A 21,631-nucleotide genomic window follows, 5' to 3' on the forward strand; every position below is an offset into this window, starting at 1 on the left:
ATATACACACACACACACACAAACAAATGAAGTGTGTAAGCTGAAGTAATAAAATACCCTTAAAAAACTATATATACAAAAACTGAATATAATTAAAATTAAACAGAAAATATTAAAAATAAATTACATAAAAATATTAACAAAATCTATATTTTATTTTATATAAACAAAAAAAAGAATCTAAATGTTTAACATTGTTGAATAAATAAAATTTTATTTATGTTTTGCATTTGTTTATTTTATGATATATAATTGTGTTTACTTGGCAATACTTTATAATACGATTCCATTAGTTAATTCACTAACTAATATTAACTAACGAGTAATATACTCTATCTGTTACAGTATTTAATAATATTTGTTAACATTAGTTAATAAAAATACAATTGTTCATTGTTAATTCAGGTTAGTTCAGGTCTGATTTTAATAGTGCATTAGTAAAACACTGGAATTAACATTAACAGTTTAGGAACAAACGAGTTTCCCATGGCATCGCATGTTGCACAGATTCCGGATTGTAGCTTGGTGTTTCATTAAACATTTTAATTTCTCCAAAGCTGTTATCTGTCACAGCGCTGCTGATACTATTCACACACACAAGCTTCGCTCATGTAAACAACAATTTCATTCGAACGAGACACAGCATTTCCTAACCGTCCCAGAAAAAAAATTATAATAATAAAACTCAGAGGTTCATGTATTTGGATTCATTTAAATATCAGCTTTGTCTAAAATCCCAGAGGAGAACGAAAAATTAAATGAGATGATTGCTGATGCTCAGACAGCATTGGATTGGATCTCTGATTTTTCATTCCTAATTCATAACGATGTGCAGCCCATTTGCAATGTTCTAGAATTAATTCTAATAATGACTTCATAAATTCAGTTTATATTCCATAAACAGAAAGGGCTTCCCAAACCCTGTTCCTGGAGGTGGAACATCCCACAAAATTGAGTTCCAGTTCTAATCAAACACACCTAAACCAACCAATCACGTGCTGCATCTCAAGTTCATTATCCTTCCTAAATAGTATACAATTAGAATTCGATTATATGCTTTACTAGATTTTCATAATGTGCATCAGCATGCTTTTTAGGCTAATATTGCACACAATCCTTTGTGCAAAAGAATAAATGGCAGATTAATTAAGCTAATGATTTCAAAACGGCTTGCTGTTTGTATTTTTATGTTCTTTATTTATTTTTTATTACCTCCTTTTATAATCTAGTCTGTCAAGCACTTTGCATGAAAGTAGGGAAGGCGCTATACCAGAAAAAATGTATTACTATTATGTTTTTTCTCCACACCCTTGAGGCATATTTTATGCATTTCCATCAAACACTTTTTTTCCTCTGGTTTGTAAGCTCTATTAGAGTTGTGTGCAGGAAGGTAGAACTACAGGAACAGGGTTTGCCACTGATTCAGATGCTATTTCAAGAAATATATTTCCCCGGTCTCAGACCAGCGGCAATGCAAAGAGGAAAATATGAATGCAGCCAGGCTGATTGACTCACGCATACCTGACTGGACAAGACTGCCCTAAATTCAGTGTCCAATTCTTAACTAAACGCAAATTCTAGACCGGTCATGGATAAGCAACTATTGCTACGTTGGAAATGGGTCATCGTACCGGAATCCAAGTCGATGGAAGTGTTGGCTACCCAGCTTAGTGAGAGCCTTTTTAGCCAGATCCTCCAGGTTGTTGGATCCTTCATCGTTCACCACCATGGCCAAGATCTGCCCAGTTTCCACCTTGTCTACATACTGGGCCAGTCGTCTGCTCTCGTCCTTGCTCCTATATGTGTCAAACCTACACACACACACACACAAACGTAAAAGTGGGTCACAGAGATTTATCACAGACCAGTCAAGGAACATTACAAAAGCCAGTAAGCATACTGAGTATGAATGTTTTTGAAGGCTGTGATTCAATAACAGACGCTCATTTCTATGATGAAAAATAGTCATGGATCAATCGCCTGTGAAGATGCCAACTTGGAAGCGCTGTTTGTTTTGACAGTCGGTTTGTAATTACGGTTTTAATTCCAACCGCACATTAAAGCCATCAGTTAGTTGGTTTTACATGATGTACTGAAGTAACAATCTGTCAAGAAGCAAGCATGCATTAATTAGAAATTAAGTTTAAGAGCAAGAAATGTGGAGGAGAGATGGTGTCTCACTGACCTATCAGTGTGCAGCACATCTCCGGTCTTTGGGTTGATGACGTGAATGATGATGCCTCTGTTGCCCCAGCTCCTTTCGAAACGGTAACTGTTCTCATTACCCTGCCCCGGATGGAGGGTTTTGTTCAGGAAAGTCCATGAAAGCTTTTTTTGGCCGTGAATCTCCAAGGTTCCTCCAGTTCCTATGCCAATGTACTTGCGGCCAAAATAACTGTGTTCGACCTCGCTGTCGTCAGACCTTTTTAAAAACAACAACGAATCAGATTAGCAAATAATCCCATGCATTTAGCATTGAAGAGAACGCTTTTAAAATTCCCAATTTAAGGCTGCAAATTTTTGATATGAATCCATCTCTGAAGAAGAAACAAACTCATCTACAAATCTTTGATAGCATACATAACACTTAAATACCTCGCTATATTTGGTAATTAATTAATTTAAAAGTACTTATAATCAGCATTCATTTAACTTTTTCTAACACCATAGATATGTTTATTTTTTGTTTATTAATTTTTTAACAATGTGTCAGCAGCAAGGCTACTCTTACGTTTAAGGGAATATACTGGAAAATGTAATGCGATGTACTAAATTATATTAATGGGAAACTAAAGATTCGATTTTTCCATATACTGCAATATATGCATGGATCATGGCTAAATTAAATTAAATTAAATTAAATTAAATTAAATTAAATTAAATTAAATTAAATTAAATTAAATTAAATTAAATTAAATTAAATTAAATTAAATTAATGCATTTAGCAGACGCTTTTATCCAAAGCGACTTACAGTGCATTCAGGCTATAAATTTTTACATATCATGTGTTCCCGGGGAATCAAACCCCCAACCTTGCGCTTGATATCGCAGTGCTCTACCAATTGAGCTTCAAGAACACTAATATATAATTATATTGTTACATATAAATGACTTGATCATTCATTAATGTGGATCATTCAGGAATTAAGCAAAAGTGACTTTGTGAGTGAGTCACTGAATCATTCATTCATTACATTCAATAAATATTTGTATGTAAAAAAAACTATTGTTTTTCTGTCATGACAACTCTTGGAGGGATTGGCATGATAATGTACGTGACAATGTTAATGTATTTGGTCTCGGCGGAATAGATCTGCTACGCTGCTGTACCAAGACTTGCTACTGCAAATACATCCACAACATGCTGCTGTGAGCATGTAAGGAATATTTCTGCTGCAAATATAACATAGATGAAATAACCCCATATAGCATAAATGAATCACCCCGTAGCAGATCTATACAGGTGGAGCTGGGGAAGGAGGAGGGTTTCTGAAACAAGCTGTAACTGACACTAGTCATATATCTGAATGTTGAGAAGCAAACTCATTGGCTACTCATACAGGAGAATACTTCCTAATGTTTGTTAATTATATTTTTTAAATGAAGCAAATAACATTTTATCATAAGCTCCTCCTTTAGGATGATTTTTCAAAGCCTATATTCATACCTGCCAAAGAGAGAGATGGTGAGGTTGCCTTTGTAAGGACATTCTTGACTGCCAATGTGAAGTTCACCCTTGTTCCCGATGAGGATGTGCTTAGCCCGCAGAAAAATGGGTCGACTGGAATCGGCGATCACAAGCTTCCCTAAAAAGATCAAAAGAATCAAACCAATCCTGATCTTTCCTGCTGGATTTTCAACCAGTGAGCATGCAGGAGGTTCTCCAATTCTAGTTCTAAAAGAACAAAGAGATGGTTACTTTTTGGCATGGATTGTGATGGAATTCCCCCATCAAACTCTAGAATATTCCACGCTCAGGGCGAATCGTCTGAAATGTGTTTTGATTTAAGCCTGTCACGGCTCATGTCAAGCTTCCCCTTCATCATGAGGGATGTAAATCTTCACGGCACTTTAATGTTGTGGAGATGTTTGAAAGAGGTTTTATTAGAAAGATCTACCTCCGTTGAGGATCTCGATGGAATGGACGGTCGCGGATGATGTGAGGACGACTTTGCGGCCGTGACCGATGGTGACTCTGTGGGCTTCATTGTGTCCAGGAGTCCAGGGTTGTAGACCAGGCAACCGATCTGGACAAACTGGAAAAGATATAGACGTTTAAATGTAAATAAGCTCTGAGAAGACCTGAAAAGAACAAGTTGTGTTCATTAAAAAGAGAGAGAGAGAGACAAATAAAACCTCCCTTGAGCTCAAAATGTCCTTTCCAAGAAGAAAAAAACATTGTAACCATAATAATAAATTGACCTTAGGGTCACAAATATATGATAGGCCTACTGCAAGGAAAAAACTTCAGATGAAACAAACATTTTAAGATGTCAACAGACATGACCTTTATTTCTCAGATGTCTAGACAAAAAATTGACCATGATAGCTCTTCGGTCTGTCTGTTATTACTGCTCTTATAAAAATACGTCAGTGTATGAACCACAGAATTTTTCTGACTGCAATCAGACTTTTAAGTGTCATCACATATTAAAAGGGTCTCATTCTTCCCTTTAATGCTGTAACAACCTCTGAGAAGCCACGCACTTGATTTGAATACACACGGCACATCTCCAGACCCAGAGCAGCTGAGAACTTTCATCATGAGCATTTCCATATCTCTGCTTTGAAATGAGAGTAAAGGGCTTCACTGAGATTTCCAATGCATTTTCTTCTGTGTTACAAAAAGCCAAGGCCTTGAGATGCAGCTATAAAAATAATGACAGTAATAATCAGCCAGGGGAACGGCTTATTGCGCTTTCATAGCTCAGGAGACCTTGGGTTATCATATTAAATGTTCATTTACTTTATGTATCAACAGAAATAGAAGAAATAGAAATAGCTGAGTACAGTTTACTTTCAGAATTAAGAGTAAATTAAATAATTAAATATTTCAATATATAAACATATATATCAAAATCATTACATTTACAAATAAATGTAATTCAGTGTTTAGCTGAAATAAAATATAAAAACACTAGAGTAAAATCTTGAAAATGAACATAAACTGAAATAATTAAAATAAAAAACAACTTAAATAGTAAATTAATAATTTTGTTAAATTAAAAAAAATCTTTTAATTAAAATGTTGATAGCATAACATGAGAAATTGCCCTTTTTTTGTCAAGAGAAGCATGAAAAGACTTGAGCAGAAATCTCCAATTGCTCTTCAGTTAATTTTCTTGCTGTCTAGGCCAAACAGATGGGATATTAAAGAGATCTAATTTTTATTTTTCTTACCTGAGGGATTTCTAGCCCAAGTTGCAATTAAAAATGATGAATTTAGCACATGTGGTGAAGATGTTTGGGAGGATGAAGTCAATTACTGGGAGCGAAAGATTTGCATCAGACCAATTCTAAAGTTCATAATCAGGATTCACTTCAGCTACTTGTAAGATTGCTTCAGGTGGACAGTTGACGTGGTGGGTGACTTAATAGTGCAGAAGTCTCTTATAAAGGGACCGAACACACTCTCATGCATTTGTCTTTCCTGTAGTAAATTAAAACATGCAATGAAGGAATAAAGGAATAGTTATCCAAAAATCAAAAAGAAAGAAACTATGAAAATGTAAAGATGTAAATACATTTGGAGAATGTAGCATTGCATCACTTGCTCACCACTGGATCCTCTGCAGTGAATGGGTGCCGTCAGAATGCGTACAAACAGCTGATAAAAACATGGATATAGATTATGGATTATGTATTTTGGCCAGAAGTGACGGTTTTATAGTAAAAAAATTCTTAATGATGGATTTGTTTCTTACAAACATGCATCTTTTCACTTCACTAGATGTTAACTGATGGACTGGAGTGGTGTGGATTACTTGTGATGTTTTTATCAGCTGTTTGGACTCTCATTCTGACGGCACCCATTCACTACAGAGGATCCATTGGTGAGCAAGTGATGCAATGCTACATTTCCCCAAATCTGTTCTTAAGAAGACACAAACTCATCTATATCTCGGATAGCATACATAACACTTAAATACCTCGCTATATTTTGTTATGAATTAATTTAAAAGTACTTAAAATCAGCATTTATTTCACTTTTTCTAACACCATGGATAGTTTTTTTTGGCGTTAATTTCACAGGCAAATTACCAGGTTTGAAACACACACTTCAAAAATATCACTATCACAATGTGGATACACATACAGCTGAAAAAGTAGCTAACTAGGGACAGGCAATGAAAGAACAAAGCAACTATTAGATAAAACGTGCCTTTAATAAATGACTGCATTCATCCTGAGCTCAGCTCTCAGAGAACGACACAATCAAAGAAAACACAGGAGCCTGTCATTTCAGACAAACGCTTTAATGACCACTAACTAGCCGTCCTGAAGCAATACATTAATTTTGTCCCCAGCAGTTGCAATATATACAATCTATGCCGCAAAACAAAACAGTGAAAAGCCATCATTCTTCGTGTCCTCAACAAAAAGCTGTTCAAATGCAGATTTCCCCAAAGCAATGCACCCGCTCAAAGGCATTGCTGGAATGGATCGATCCTGCTCTAAATGCACATAAAAAACATGTTTTCGCACAGATTCGGGTGATTGTATTGAATCATGCAACCATTATGACCGGCGTCTACTGTAGAATACATCCATTTTGACTTTTAATGTGGAAGGCTGTGCTGCTTTTTTATAATTGCAAATCACACTTCCAACTACAAGGTCTGAAAGCAACTTCAGTTTGTTAAATTATAGTAAAGCTACTTTGCTGTGCAAAGTTGAAAGGAGCAGAAATGTACCACAATTACGGGCCTGATATGGTTTGTGCTGTTGGGTTTTGGCTTAAACCGGAGTTAGAGTTTGCTGGACTACAATGAAATACAGTGGAACAAAAATACTTAAAGGGCTTCTGTGGGTTTGGCAAACTAAATCCAAGAGACTTCTTTAGTAACAAGACTCAAGCGGCCTCTCTCTGTGGGATGGATTAAAATGAGTCTACAAGGATGTCAGTGTTTTGGACGGCCACATGCTAGCTAATCTCTGATACTGTACATCAAGCACAATTCAGCCTGGAAAGCTAAAGAAGATAACAGAGGGATGACAAACACAAAGGGCTATTAGAGAAGAGAAATTATGCAACCACGGCTATAAAACAAAGTTGTGTTAATGCTTATGTTAACATGTCAGAAACTCAATGATTATTCTAAAAAAATACTCATGTATTTTAAATATAAAAAGACCTTCCTTTTTATATAATGGCTTTTTAATTGAACATTTAATATTTTGATTCAAAGTACCTATACTTTATGCTTTCAAAGTATAATAGTGTAGTTCAAAGATACTTTACTTAATATATATATTTTTTATTTCATATTTTTATTTTCTATTAAATATTTGTATTTAATGTTTACATATTTAATGTATTATTTGATGCTCATTTTACTTAATTTTTATTTTATATTGTAATTTATTATTTTATTTTTTTAATTAATTTTATTCTATGCCAAAAGTCATGCCAATGAAACATCATATGAATAATGCAAAACTAACAAACAAACAAACATATTTCATCTACATTTTATATTTTATTTTATTCAAAGCATACGTTATGCTTTCAAAGTACAATGAGCTTAGTAGTTTAAAGATACATTTTATTCATTTTTAATTTTATATTTTCATTAATTATTTTATTCTTTTTTCCCTCTCTTTTTTCATTTATTTTATTTTGCAAAAAGTCATGCCATTGAAGCACTTTGTGACAAAACTGATGCATCAGAGCACGAGAGACAGAAACTCACCAGCCTGAGCGATGTGAAGAACAGCTACTACGATAAAAGCAACACAGATCTTCATTTTCAGCACTGTTGGTTTAGTCCAGAGTTTAAAGGCACCTCACCTGAAACACAAAAATCACACAATTACTTAATTGTGATTTTACTTAATTTACATCAAAAGCTAAAGCATGCAATTTCTATGCCTCCAAACATAATTGCAAAAATAATTATTGTTTTCATATTTCTGCCCCTGGTCAGCCAAACAAGAAGTATTTACACTTTCAAGGCACATCGACCAACAAATGCCTCACTAATGGCCATAGAAACCGGGCAGCGATTTTGTCAGTTTTGCATTCCTTTAAAACTTGTGAGATCTGAAAGTTACTTGGTTATCTTTAAAGAGATTACAAGAGCTTGACTTGAACCTCCATAAAGGATCAAAGGCTCCGAGGGCTCAGGTACTGCCTCGCTAATAACAGTGTGCTTGTTTAAATGCAGTTATATAAAACATTACATAACCGTTATAGACATACCAGGAATCCTGTATCACGGTTTTGCTATTGTAGACTCCATCTATTCTTGACAGACCAATTACACGATGAGGAAAGAGACCCCACAATGCTTCACGTGATTTTAAAAGGTAAATGTTTTCTTGCACATAAAGGCTGTTTCTAAGCATGCAAATTCAGTCTAAATTAGCTGTTTTTGTTGATATTCTGCATTGGCATTGTCATGTTGTGATGGTTATTAGCCCTGCCAATCTGCCCAAGGCATGATGACTTCCATGTCCCAAAGTAATGGTTGCATCATGACCTGTCTGATGTGTCAAGTCTTCACTGTTATGCATCTGCTCTGTGTAGCATGAAAATATATTATTGTCTTTGTTATATATTGAGGGATAACGGTCTGCAACTGCTAACTTCTCATCATACTGGCAGCGCTATCCGTTCCCATCTGGGTTTGTGCATAGGATTGTTGGAATATTGCAAGGAGTGTTCAACTGGTTTTTTCAAAATGTAATATGTTACAGCTGCGCAAGCATGAATAAACAGTAAGGCGACAATCAATTTGACTTGATAACCAGCCATATATTTCATTGGCTGACTCTCATATCATTTTTTTTTCATACATGCAAAAGGAGAACGAACTAACAGACAACGATTTCAATTTCAGTTTGCTCCTTACACAAAGCTACCGTATGACTTAGAATATAGCATAAGGATACTTTAAAGGTGCTTTTATGCGTCATTATTTTTTAGCTCGACAGACCATCATCCCATTGTACAGAAAAGAACAGTCTAGACACTTTGTTCCTTTTGTGTTGCACTAAAAAGGAAAAAAAATCCTGTGTGTTTTTTTTTGCAACCACCGAGTGAGTGGATGATGAAAGAAGTTTCATTTTTGGGTGCACTATCTTTTTAAGATTAGAGCACATCTGATAGTGCTACAGGAAATATAACGTGGCTCCAAGCAATGGTTGCGATGACACTTTGGCAATAACGGTGAAAAATGAAAACTGGAGTCTGTGCTGGATGGAATAAGAGTTTATTTGAGTCTTCAGCGATCCATGTGCTCATTTATGCTGCTATCAGATGTCGACCTGGCACAACAGATGCAATGTCGGCAGGTCAAACTGCAGCCTCTTCCTTTAAAAGCCAAAGAGAGATACTTCTCATGAGACCTACAAGAGAATAAGAAGTTATTATGGATTATGAATTTAAAAGATGCAGCATACAGCTCTTTTAACATATACACTCACATTCAAAAGTTTGGGATAATTAGAAATGAATACTTTTATTGAGCAAGGATGCATTTAATTAATCAAAAGTGACAGTAAAGACATTTATAATGTTACAAAGATATACATTTCAAATGCATGCTGTTTTTTGAGTATTCTGAGAAAAAAAAATACATATCACTGTTTGCACAAAAATATGAAGCAGCATAACTATTTAAACACTCATGATAATAAGAAATATTTCTTGGTCATCAAATCAGCATATTAGAATGATTTCTATAGGATCATGTGACTAAAGATTTGAATAAATTACATTTTAAATATTTTCAAATAGAAATCTTTGAATTTTAATAATATTTCACCTTCTTGCTGTTTTTACTGTATTTTAAATCTGACTTTACATTTTAGAGTTTGTAATTCCATGTCACACTGTGCAAACTGCCATTTCAAAATCACATTTAGATATGCAGCACACCGAGGGAAAATATGTTTAGCAGGTAAATGGATGGTGTGGTGCAGTTTGACTTCTATGCCCACAAAAATAGCACCACCTTCTCTTTCCCTGCAGCTAAAGTGTAAAAGTCAGCAGACAGCAGACTGCTCTCTTGCTTCCAGCATACTGTCTTTGTGCCAGACGTGATGGAATTCAGTGAAAATTGACAGGGAAAAAAATCCCCTTACTGGGTTTTCTAATGCACATCGATTCCCCTGAGTCAAATACCACAAGATCTATGAGGCTGACGCCTGCGGAGCCGTTGAAGGTGACATGCATCTTTCATCACAGCTCTGCTTGCATTTTTAACATAAATGTGCATTATTAACCAGAGAAATTTCCTCTTCATTTAAGCACATATTAATCTTCTGACTATGCGTGTTAGCAGTGGACCAGTTGTCTGGATGTTGCATGCAAACACATGTCCATTTTTTGTTTTTGTTATGTAATGCATGCATAATGACCATTTAAAATAATATTGCTCAAATAATTAGTGGCATTGCTAAATAAAGCAGCATGATTGGTCTTGCTCATAAATATAGTTAGTTATCTAACCGAACCACTTAAACCAAGTATTCAGCTTTGCGATGTGAGTCGTCCATCACCATTTGTGTAACATACACGAATGATTCTGTGCATGAGAGCTGCTGTTAATTTTTTCAAGACTCATCAGGACAAACCTGCATGTAGTAAAGTATTTAGCAAAGAGACTATCAGCGTGCTGAAGAGTGCACACATAGCCATTAGTTTTAAAATAAAGTAATATATAGTCTTACTGGTGTTAGGCCAGTTGTCAACCTGGTGAACAAAACAGTAGTCGAAAACATCCAATAGGAAGAACCCTAAGCAGAATATCAGTGAATTGGATGTGAACTCCACTAGCAATCACCCAAAACCCTTAGCAGTGACCCACATCACTCTAACATCAAGGCGGTGAGTTTTGCACATTAAAGCTCACCTCACATTTTGTCCTGAAAGTGTACAAACGGGGTTCCTTTTCATGCTGATCTGTTGCAGACTCATGCATGCCCTCTCAGACTTCTTTACAAATCCCCAACACTGAGAAAGTCTGTTCCAAAACATTACGTCACCCTTGTGAAGACAAGCTTTGCTCTGATCCAGACCTCGCCTCCCGGATTCACCTCCCAAAGCTATCTGCATCTGAGTCAAATATCTCTTTCTGGGCTGTCTATCTTCATACAGGGTCTGTTGCCCTCCATGGCCCTCACAGATAACACACTTCCACTGCTGTCCTTCATGTTGACCCTGTCCTATCAGCACAGAGCAAAAGAGCACCAGCAAAACTCACTTGCAACAAAGTCAGAGACAAAGACAAGCAAGAGCTTAGTTGATTTCTATTTACTATTTTTGATTTTCTATTTCTTTTGCAATCGAGTTTGTAATTAAGATGATATACAATAATGTTTGTGTATCTGCTTTTTTTGTTGCAACAAATCAGCATATTAGAATGATTTTACTTTATTTTTGATCAAATATAATGCATCATAATATCATATATATGTGTGTGTGCCAAGTTTTACATGGTATAGCAAAATATCTACTTTACATCACATCTCTGCATCGGCATGATATATATATATACACGTCTAGACATCACCGTGAGTCATGCTGATCAGGGAAGGGAATCCACACGAGGATGGGAGGTTTATCTTTTCCCTTTCATTACTCTCAGAAGTGTTTCAAACATACTGGCTGACTTTTACGGGAGCAAACAGGAATGACCCAGAGCAGCAGTTAAAGGAAACTTTACGAGCTCCTCCGTGGCACAGTTGCACTCCTTCAAATAATAATTCCCACAAAAGTGAAAATTCTGTCATCATTTACTCGCTTTTATGGTGCTCCTGACCCAATTGAATTTCTCTGGGAGTTTAACAGAACGTTGAAGTAGCTTCCTTTGCATACAATGACAGTGACAAGAGACCCTAAAATGTGAAGCATCATACAGATAGTCCATAAGATACAGATTGATGTGGACCAAAATATCAATGACACAGTACAGTTTACATATTAAATATTCCACATGAAGATATGCATGTTGTGATGAACAGTAAAAGACTTTAAATGACTGATGGTGGTGAGCTTGAATATACCAAAGTAGTTTTGTCACAATCAGCTTAATCTCAAAATTCTCAGTTTTACTACAGCAAAAGCTTTTTTTAAGTATTTATATTATTCTGAAAAAAAAAAAAGTCAAAAGGTGCAAAAACGTATAACACAGTTACTTTGAATGCATTATAACTTCATTATTGATTGCTTTGAATAAACACATCTGCCAAATGCATCAATATAAATTCAAATTTCAAACTTTACAATTTAATTGAACTCTTTGAAAACTTTTTAATTATTAAATAATTTTACAATCCTGTAGCTTAAATACCACAGCACTTTAGCAATGCAAAACTCCCAAGATTACCAGGAAATGCGTGAGCTGATATTTACTTTGAATTTAATGTAAGTTACTTTGAATGCGTGTATTTGGCAAATGCATAAATGTGACTGTTGAGTCTTAAGTGTACATTTTTCGAAATTGAGAATTATTCACCATCTGAAAGCTGAATAAATACGTTTTCCATTGATGTATGGTTTATTAGGATCGGACAATATTTGGCCGAGATACAACTATATGAAACTCTGGAATCTGAGGGTGCAAAAAATATAAATACTGAGAAAATACTGTAAATACTGTCCAAATGAATTATTAGCGATGCATATTACCAATGAAAAATTAAGCTTTGATATATTTATAGTAAGAAATTTATTTAATTTACAAAATATCTTCATGAAATGAACATGTAATGCATGTACTTATATAAAATGTTTACTATGAATGCAATGTAAATTGCTTTGAATGAAAACATCTGGCAAGGACATAAACATTGCTATTTTACAACTTTTTGTATTAATATTATTAATGCAAACTAAATAATAACAAACAAATAAATTACAAAATAATACATTGAAACAATGGCATCTAGCTTTAAAGTATTTTTTTTTTTCAAAACAGACAAGTAAACCTTCAGTAATAAAAGTAAGAACAAAGCAACAACGACAAACAAAAGAACAAAGTGAGCGCTTGATGTTTTTCTGTATGCAACTGTAGAGGCTGATTAAAGCTATTAAAGTTATTCAGACGATAGCAGTGAGCAATTCTCTTTTTTCTCATCATTTCTGTTGCTTGGTTATAATAAATCGCATTACAGAATCCAGAAGGTCTATTAGGCAGCATTTACACCATAAGATCTGCTGCATTAATCAGTTATTACATATCAGATGATTCAGCCTGTCTGTTTACATTGACTTCAGACATAAATGGCAGTTTACAATAAAATCTTGCCAAGATCAGCATTTATGCCCTTTTATCTCCGCTTGCGAGACCCATGCATGAGTCAAAAAAAAAAAAAACGTATTTCCTCAAATCTCCTTGATTCAGCAGCATTTCCTGAGAGAATACAGGCTGTACGTTGGATCGTAAGCTGAAGGTACAACGCCTCTAGAGTGATGAGCAGTGATGATTAATTTAATGAGAGCGGTATGTGTGCTAACAGGGAGAGAACGGAAGACGGTGAAGGTTATAGCCAGTCTCTGGAGCCCAGGGGGAATCTGAGCCGTCAGAAAGAGCTGGTTTGAAACAGTTATTTTTACAGCCGGCTCTCTCCAGGATGCTGTAATCCAGCTGAGACTGAGGTGCGCCGCTGTGCTGATGGAGGCAGTCGGTGGCAAGTACAAGAGAGTTTTCACTGCTAACACAGCACAGCACCTCTGACCTGAGCACCTCACTTTAGAAACACCATATGACTTGGAGCTGGTTCTCAAAGGCTTATTGAACCAGGTAGTGATGAGTTTTGCTGGACCGAGGTTGTCTAGAAAGATGATCAACTGGTTCACGGTCACCTGGTAAACGGCGAGGCTGGATGCTTAAAGTTTGTAGACCACTTTGGACCAGCTGTTAAGTTAGCAGCTTAAAGACGAAGTGTGTCATTTCTGCAACCTATTTGAAAACAGTCGTATCTTTTTGCCACTATTGACAGAAATTACATTGTAAGGACTATCTGACTTTAAAAACTTTGATAAAATATAAATTGTGTATCAATGTTACTACACTAAAAGTATTAAAAGTCATTTGTCAAATTGAAACACGGAAATGATAATTAAAAAATGTATAAACATTACATAAAAAATGTATATATATATATATATATATATATATATATATATATATATATATATATATATATATATATATATATATATATTTATTTTATTTTTTAGAAATGTTGTCTTATCAACTGAAAGAAATTAGGTGAAGTTGAAGCATTAAACTGGGTAGTTATAGTTAAAAATAATTCATGAAAAAATAAGTTACGTGAAATAAATCAAATGTTAAATTAAATAAATAAACAAGCTAGTTGCCAAGGAAACATTTCTCATTTTCATTTATTCCAACTCTGCAGTACTAAAATAAAATAACTAAACTAAAATTAATTAATTTAAATTTAATAAAAACGATATAGACTTATAAAAAAAATCCAATAAAAATTACAAAAACAACAAAATTAGTAAAACTTTAACTAAAATGAATGTGAAAATATAAAATATAAAAATTGTACATTTAAATTAAATTGGACAATTAAATACATTTAAATAGAAATGTAAAATAAACAATAAAAATCACAAAAGCACATAATAAAATTACGAAAACTTTATTAAAAATCTTGAAACTCTAAATATAAATAAACAGAGAGAAGAAGAGACAAGCAAAAAAAAAAAAGTTTTGCTTAATAAACTGAAATTTCTTACTTTCACACACACACAATTTTTTTTTAAATAAAATAAAAATAAAAATAAATGATGTAAAATGCTGCAAAGGGAAACAAATGAACTTTTTCACTTCATCAGACACAGTGGCTGGTTAATGTCTTTGGCTGGTGAACTCTATTGGCCATGTACTGTAGATTTCTTTCCAGCTATTTTTATCATTTTATTTCAAACGTATAAAATTATCACCTCACATGCACCTCACATTCCTTCTTTTATCAATTCAAAATATAAATTGAATCTTACTTCAACACACATGCATCTTTTTTCCACCCACTTTGATTATATGACAACACCGTGGAGTTAGAAACATTTGTTCATTCAAAAGTGATTTTAAGAGTGACTGAGGAAGAAAACTGAAATTTCTGTGTGGAAAATTGATTGCGTCACAATTATGTCCGAGAAAACAGGTTACGGAGAGCGTCGGAAACTGTTGATGGGTCACGAAAGAACGTGCATCAGATGCGCTTTGTAATTACCTAACACCGAACGGCAGAAAAGTGAAACAAAGTGCTCATTAAGATTAACAGTGCGATGAGTCTCTGGCAGCACGATGCCTCTTCTACAGAAAGGATTGCTTGACTAACGATTCAAGATTAGATGAGGACGCTAGACATCGGATGCACATCAATGATTAGTCAATTTGGGAAGCTCTTGGTTATCAACTTTCAAGTTCTTTAGGAAGTTCAAACATGATACTTTGATTATCACTTAAAGTTGTGTGCACAGTGCTTAAGTAGCATCACTTTTAGTTAGTTACTCCCCAATACAGAGAAGAAGTAGCAAACTTTGCTTAACTTAACAGCAGAATGTTTCAGATTCTTCCTCTGACAGGCTCAGCTGGTACAGGCCTGAATCTGAGGATGTGATGGGAGATAACAGGGTTCAGAGAGCCAGCGCTGATACGGTCGACTGGTGAGCAGAAACCTAACCCGCTGACAAAAGTGTTTTTAATTCCTCATGTCATCTCATCTGCTATCCCAATACTCAGCAGGACAGCTTTCAGCTAATTCTTTCCACCAACAGGTGGTGATCTGCATATCAGCCATTATTCTCCTGGATAAAATAAATATTTAACTGTGGATTTGGCTTTTTATGCTCACTCTCAACTTGCTCAAATGAAAGGCAGTAGAACACAATAGAATACAATTGTGGAATTGTACACCAGCATGTTGATGTGTGGAAGGTTTTAGCAATTATTATAACTGAAATGAATCTTCACAATTTTGCATTTGTCCCACTACACTTTTACATTTTTGAATATGCACAAGAATGACAATGTTTACAATAAGTTCAAAGTGTTCTCCAAACACTTAAGTGATCCTATCTCAACACTCCCGCCAAAACACAAATAAACTACTCATTAAAAATATGAATTATTTGGTTTGTTACACTTTATTCTGTTCTTTTTCTTTTTGTTGTAATAAAAACTCAAAACAGTTATTTTATTGTAAACAAATAATAAAAAAATAATTACAAAAATGCATAAAAAAATATAATAATTAAAATAATCAAAATACATATGTATTGAGATATCAGGTTGAGCTGTGGATTGTTATTATTATTTTTATTAACACTGCTGTTAAAATGTTTGGGGTCAGAAATGTATTATTATTATTATTATTATTATTAAGCAAAGATGCATTAAATTGATTAAAGGTAACAGTAAATACATTTATATTGTTACCAAAAAAAAAAAAAAAATGTAATAAATGCTTTTTATATTTCTATTTACAAAAAAAAAATGTTTTAAAATAGTTTTATAATTATTTTTTATAATAATAATAAATGTTTCCTGAGCATGAATAATAATTTCTAAAGGATCACGTGACACTGAAAATAACCGAAATTCAGCTTTGCATCACAGGAATAACAGTACATTTTTAAATATATTCACATAGAAAACAATTATTTAAAATGATATTTCACACTTTTACAGTTCTTTCTGTATTTTCAGTCAAATAAATGCACACTTGGTCAGTGTAAGAAACTTCTTTTAAAAATCATTGTAAAAAATTATTTAAAAAATATTTAATGGTAGTGTGTTATATTACAAATAAAAATCCTATCATTATTGAATAAAAATATCATTATGACTTCAGACTTTGAACATTACATCTTCATTACTGGCAAAGTGACACATAAGCTGGGATGAACAGGGTGTTGCTGATTTCTTTTGTATTCTCCACCTCCTAAAACTGTTCCACGCCCCTGATGCAGTTATATGTGTGATTTTGACTGCATTTTGTAGTTTTAAAACAAGTCATTTAGACGTTTTTGGCAGCCATTGGATGCTTATGAACACATGACTCTCTGATAGGAGCTGATGAATTGGATCTGCTGATGATGTGTCATAATTAAAACCCACATGGTCATTCAGAGTCAATGCATTGCAAAACAAATAACTACAAACAAAAACAAAAGTGTTCGTAAGCCATCAATGCCATACAAGTTGTCATAAATGCACAAACTCAAAGAAGAAGATCACGAGAAGTAGATGCTGGTGGAAACATTTATTCGGTCAAGCATATTTGAAGGGTCACGACTGTGTGACGAAGGAAGGAAGGAAGGAAGGAAGGGAACACCTACTGCACAATCCACAACCCAAAGCACATTCGAATGATCCATCACTCAAACACACACTTACAAAAAAACAAACACATGCTCATGAATACGACTTGAGGAGAGACACACTATCTAGATGCTGAAATTAATGTCGACATAATTAATTATACATACACACCCATGAGTGGGAGCTCTTCAAACCTTGTTGAATCGCATGCCATAAACAAGAGGAGTGCATTATGTATGATAGCAAAAAATAACAAACAAAAAAATAATAGAATCATTGTCTTTCTTCCATTGTTTTCCTGGTGTGTGAAAATGCTCCAATGTGTGAAATAAAGGCCCAAACCTGTCAAAATCAATGGCAGATTCCTTTATTCCTGCCACCGCTGACAAAAGGACCAAAAGCCTCTTTTCCTTTTGTAGATAAGACAAAGTGTAAAGCTATCATTTTATCAGCAGTGATAGGGAACACCGTCTCAGTGGCTTTACTCTCTTTTTTAATCTCCCACAATGATGAAACCTTTCTAAAAGCACCCCATGTGCAATATAGAGAGCGGGAAAAACAGAGAAAAAAATAAATACATTCCAAGCCCCAAAAGCTAAAGAAATGTAATATTTAAGTCTGAGGGAATGAATGATGAAATCTAAAAGTGTGATTTATCAAAAAGGTTTGGCATTGAAAAAAGTGGCCACATGATATCAGTTTGTTCATTGAGATGTACTTGAGTGAAAATAGGACATTATTGTTGTGACGAGTGAAAAAAATAACAGGGTTCTTTAAACACACATATAATCTATCAAAAGTGTCATGTGCATGTGACTATGAGGCTAATCCTGCTGAAATATTTTCAATTGATTAAACCTGTACTCACAGGCCAGTTGTTAACTAAAAATATATATAAAAAATATTTTAAATTGTATTAAACATTTTAATTTGTTAAAAATCTTAAATATTGTATTACAAACAATATTACCGTTTTATTCAAAATATGAAATAAAAATATTTTATATATAAAACAATAATTAAATGAATAATTAATAGTTAATTAATAAAATTCAAATGTTCTGTGAAAAACCTAGCCCTGGCAGATAACTATAATAAGTACAAAAATTACTCAAATAAAAATTAATAAAGAGGTACATAGAAAAAATTCATACAAATATTGAAAACTCATAATAACATTTTTAAAACTTTGATAAAATATTAAAATATATAAAAAAAGCTAATTAAAAATATCAATAAATAATAATATAATTGAGAAACTGATACAAAGCTTCCCAGAAAGTGTTACCGAAGATTTGAGAATTAACGGAGAAGCTTCTCTCATGGGTGAAGTGGAGAACAGGCTCTAATTAATGCAGATCAGTCTAAGAGGTTGTGATTAATCTGTTTTGACGCATGTCACAAATCTCTCAAACCGACGACGGAAACCCTCCACTGAAATGTTATGGTTGTTTTCCAAAATGGCAATAAGGACTCTCATTTTAATGTCATTTTTTATGACCCATTTAAAGAACATAAACGTGCAGTAATTATGTTTTTGTTCAATTAGATGAGCCGCTCTCAAAGGATGACTTGTTAAGTCTGGATGTCAACGGTGGCTCAAGAAAAGGGCGAGCGTTGTGAACCCATGGACCATTATCACTTAAGACAACATGATATGATACAACTACATTAATCCCCAGGGAAACTAGCAACAGACTACACAAAGCTTCAGTGACAAGAAAAAAAAAATGCTACACAAATCGAAAATGGGCAGTTTAACTTGACAATTTTTCATCAAAACACAATATGTTTTTATAAACTGATGCAGCTTCTATCTAGAGTTTAGCCATAATATAATTAACTCATGGCACAATACAGCAGTGCTAGTGGAGCAGAAATGAATTAAACTTCATGTTCAATGGTTTCAGGACATGAAAATGTGTCTAAACACCTCGGGGTCAGAGGCCAGATCAGCTTTCAGACAAGTTCGGTGAGCGGATGTGAATCGTAACCTCTATAAACGGCCACATGACTTTTTCACTGCAACAGACATTTGCAGCCAAAACAAGACGGGGTTCATATTTTGATGATCTCCATCTCTACTCGCTTCACCAGTGGTGTGTAAACAGGCATCAGCTGGTTCAGATTGTTGTCTGCTGATCCAACAGATCTCAGACATTCACTTATGAGCACAGGGAGGTGGACAGTTATTAAAAGCAAGTATCCAGGATATCATTGGAATGGTATGTAATGAATTTTTAGTGCTTTGGCTGTGGTGCTGTAGTTACATTACAGTCACTTAGTACAATTTCAGAGATATTGGGACGAACAGGATTTGTTTAAAAACTCAATGACTGACCTACATAGCAGAAGTGTGCACCATTCATAACTGAATTGAGAATGCTTTTTACATTCCAATTAAATTCCTGGATTTGAACTGAAGAACAGGATGTAGAATTCAAATTCAAATTTAAGTGCAAGTGAAATGAACTGAAATTCAAAGAAAAACATATAAGTGTAATTTGGATGGATGGGTGGCTGGATAGACAGATGGATTGGATACTGATGAAAAGAAAGATGGTGGATGGTAGATGGATGGATGGAACAATAGATGATTGGATATTGATGAAAAGAATGATGGATGGACAAATGGATGGATGGACAGATGGATGGACGGATGGATGGATGGATGGATGTATATTCATGAAAAGAATGATGGATGGATGGATGAGAGATCGAATTGTTATTTGTGAAAAGATGGATGGATGGATGGAATGAGAGATCGAATTGCTATTTGTGAAAAGATGGATGGCCTGAGAGATCGAATTGTTATTTGTGAAAAGATGGATGGATGGATGGATGGAATGAGAGATCGAATTGCTATTTGTGAAAAGATGGATGGATGATGGATAGATGGATGGAATGAGAGATTGAATTGTTATTTGTGAAATAATGGATGGATGGATGGATGGATGGAACAATATATGGATTGGATATGGATAGATGGATGGATGGATGGATAGATATTGATAAAAAGAATGATGGCTGGATTGATATTGATGAAAAGAATGATGGATGGATTGATATTGATGAAAAAAATGATGGATGTATGAATGGATGGATGGAATGAGAGATCGAATTGTTATTTGTGATAAGATGGATGGATGGAACAATATATGGATTGGATATGGATGGATGGATATTGATGAAAAGAATGATGGATGGATGGATGGATGGATGGATGGATGGATGGATAGATGTATGGATGGATAGACTTCCCTCTTTCACATCATGCTGGATCTGTCACCAGATGCTTATTGTGAAACCTCATCATTTACAAATGAAGCACTGCTTATATTCCATGAGGGGTCAGTAGATTTCAGGTTCAGGTTCAGTAAAAACACTTGAGTTAATGATGAAGTAATTCCAGGGAAACTGCGCGGGTGATGTGTCTCGACCACACACAGCGACAAATCCTCTGTGAGGAAGACACGCAGGCTAATTACACTCACGTTAGAAATATTTAAACCATTGTTAAGATAAAGCGATAAATGATAAATATAAAGTGCACATTAAACACCTTTGACACACACACACATCACGGGAACACAAACCCACAAAGTACATCAGAGATCTGCAAGAATGCCACAAGCATCGCCAGGGCTTAATTAAAAAAGACAGAGAGAAAGAGAGAGACTGGAGTATTGGCTTCAGATATGAAAATCCTGTCTTGTATACCAATTGATAATACCACCAGCTTTACGACACAACAACATAATCCAGCTTTATAGCTTGTATTTTAAAAGGGAAAAAAAGAGCCATGTATCATGTATTCACTCTCATGTCATTTCAAACCCATATTTCAAACCTATAAGGGTTTTTTGTTTTTGTTTTTTTGAACAAAAAAAGAAAAATGCGATATGCTGTCACTATGAACTATTATATGGAAAAGGCAACATTGGCTCAACATGCCTCCCCCTTAATTTTTTGTACCTATACATACAATTCACTGCATTTTTCCAGTTGAAATGACAACTAGTGCCACTAAAACACAAACTTTTACTTTTTTTCACACAAATTACAGTTACGGGCCAGATTATTAATCATAATTAATAATAATT

The 21,631-nt window shown here is 34.4% G+C and overlaps 1 protein-coding gene across 1 annotated transcript in view; it reads right to left on the bottom strand.

Moving 5' to 3' along the window:
- LOC128017377 (cell migration-inducing and hyaluronan-binding protein-like) overlaps positions 1–21,631 on the bottom strand; it is a 112,733-nt gene that overhangs the window by 59,914 nt on the left and 31,188 nt on the right. Inside the window, exons 2-6 of the mRNA XM_052602742.1 lie at positions 7,914–8,011; positions 4,119–4,256; positions 3,668–3,806; positions 2,186–2,422; positions 1,632–1,811 (exon numbers count right to left, since the gene is read on the bottom strand). Of these exons, the coding sequence (XP_052458702.1) occupies positions 1,632–1,811; positions 2,186–2,422; positions 3,668–3,806; positions 4,119–4,256; positions 7,914–7,968 (749 nt within the window). The 5' untranslated portion in view covers positions 7,969–8,011. The remainder of the gene's footprint in view (positions 1–1,631; positions 1,812–2,185; positions 2,423–3,667; positions 3,807–4,118; positions 4,257–7,913; positions 8,012–21,631) is intronic.

The sequence above is a fragment of the Carassius gibelio genome, chromosome A7 (assembly GCF_023724105.1).
Source record: "Carassius gibelio isolate Cgi1373 ecotype wild population from Czech Republic chromosome A7, carGib1.2-hapl.c, whole genome shotgun sequence".
NCBI lineage: Eukaryota > Metazoa > Chordata > Actinopteri > Cypriniformes > Cyprinidae > Carassius > Carassius gibelio.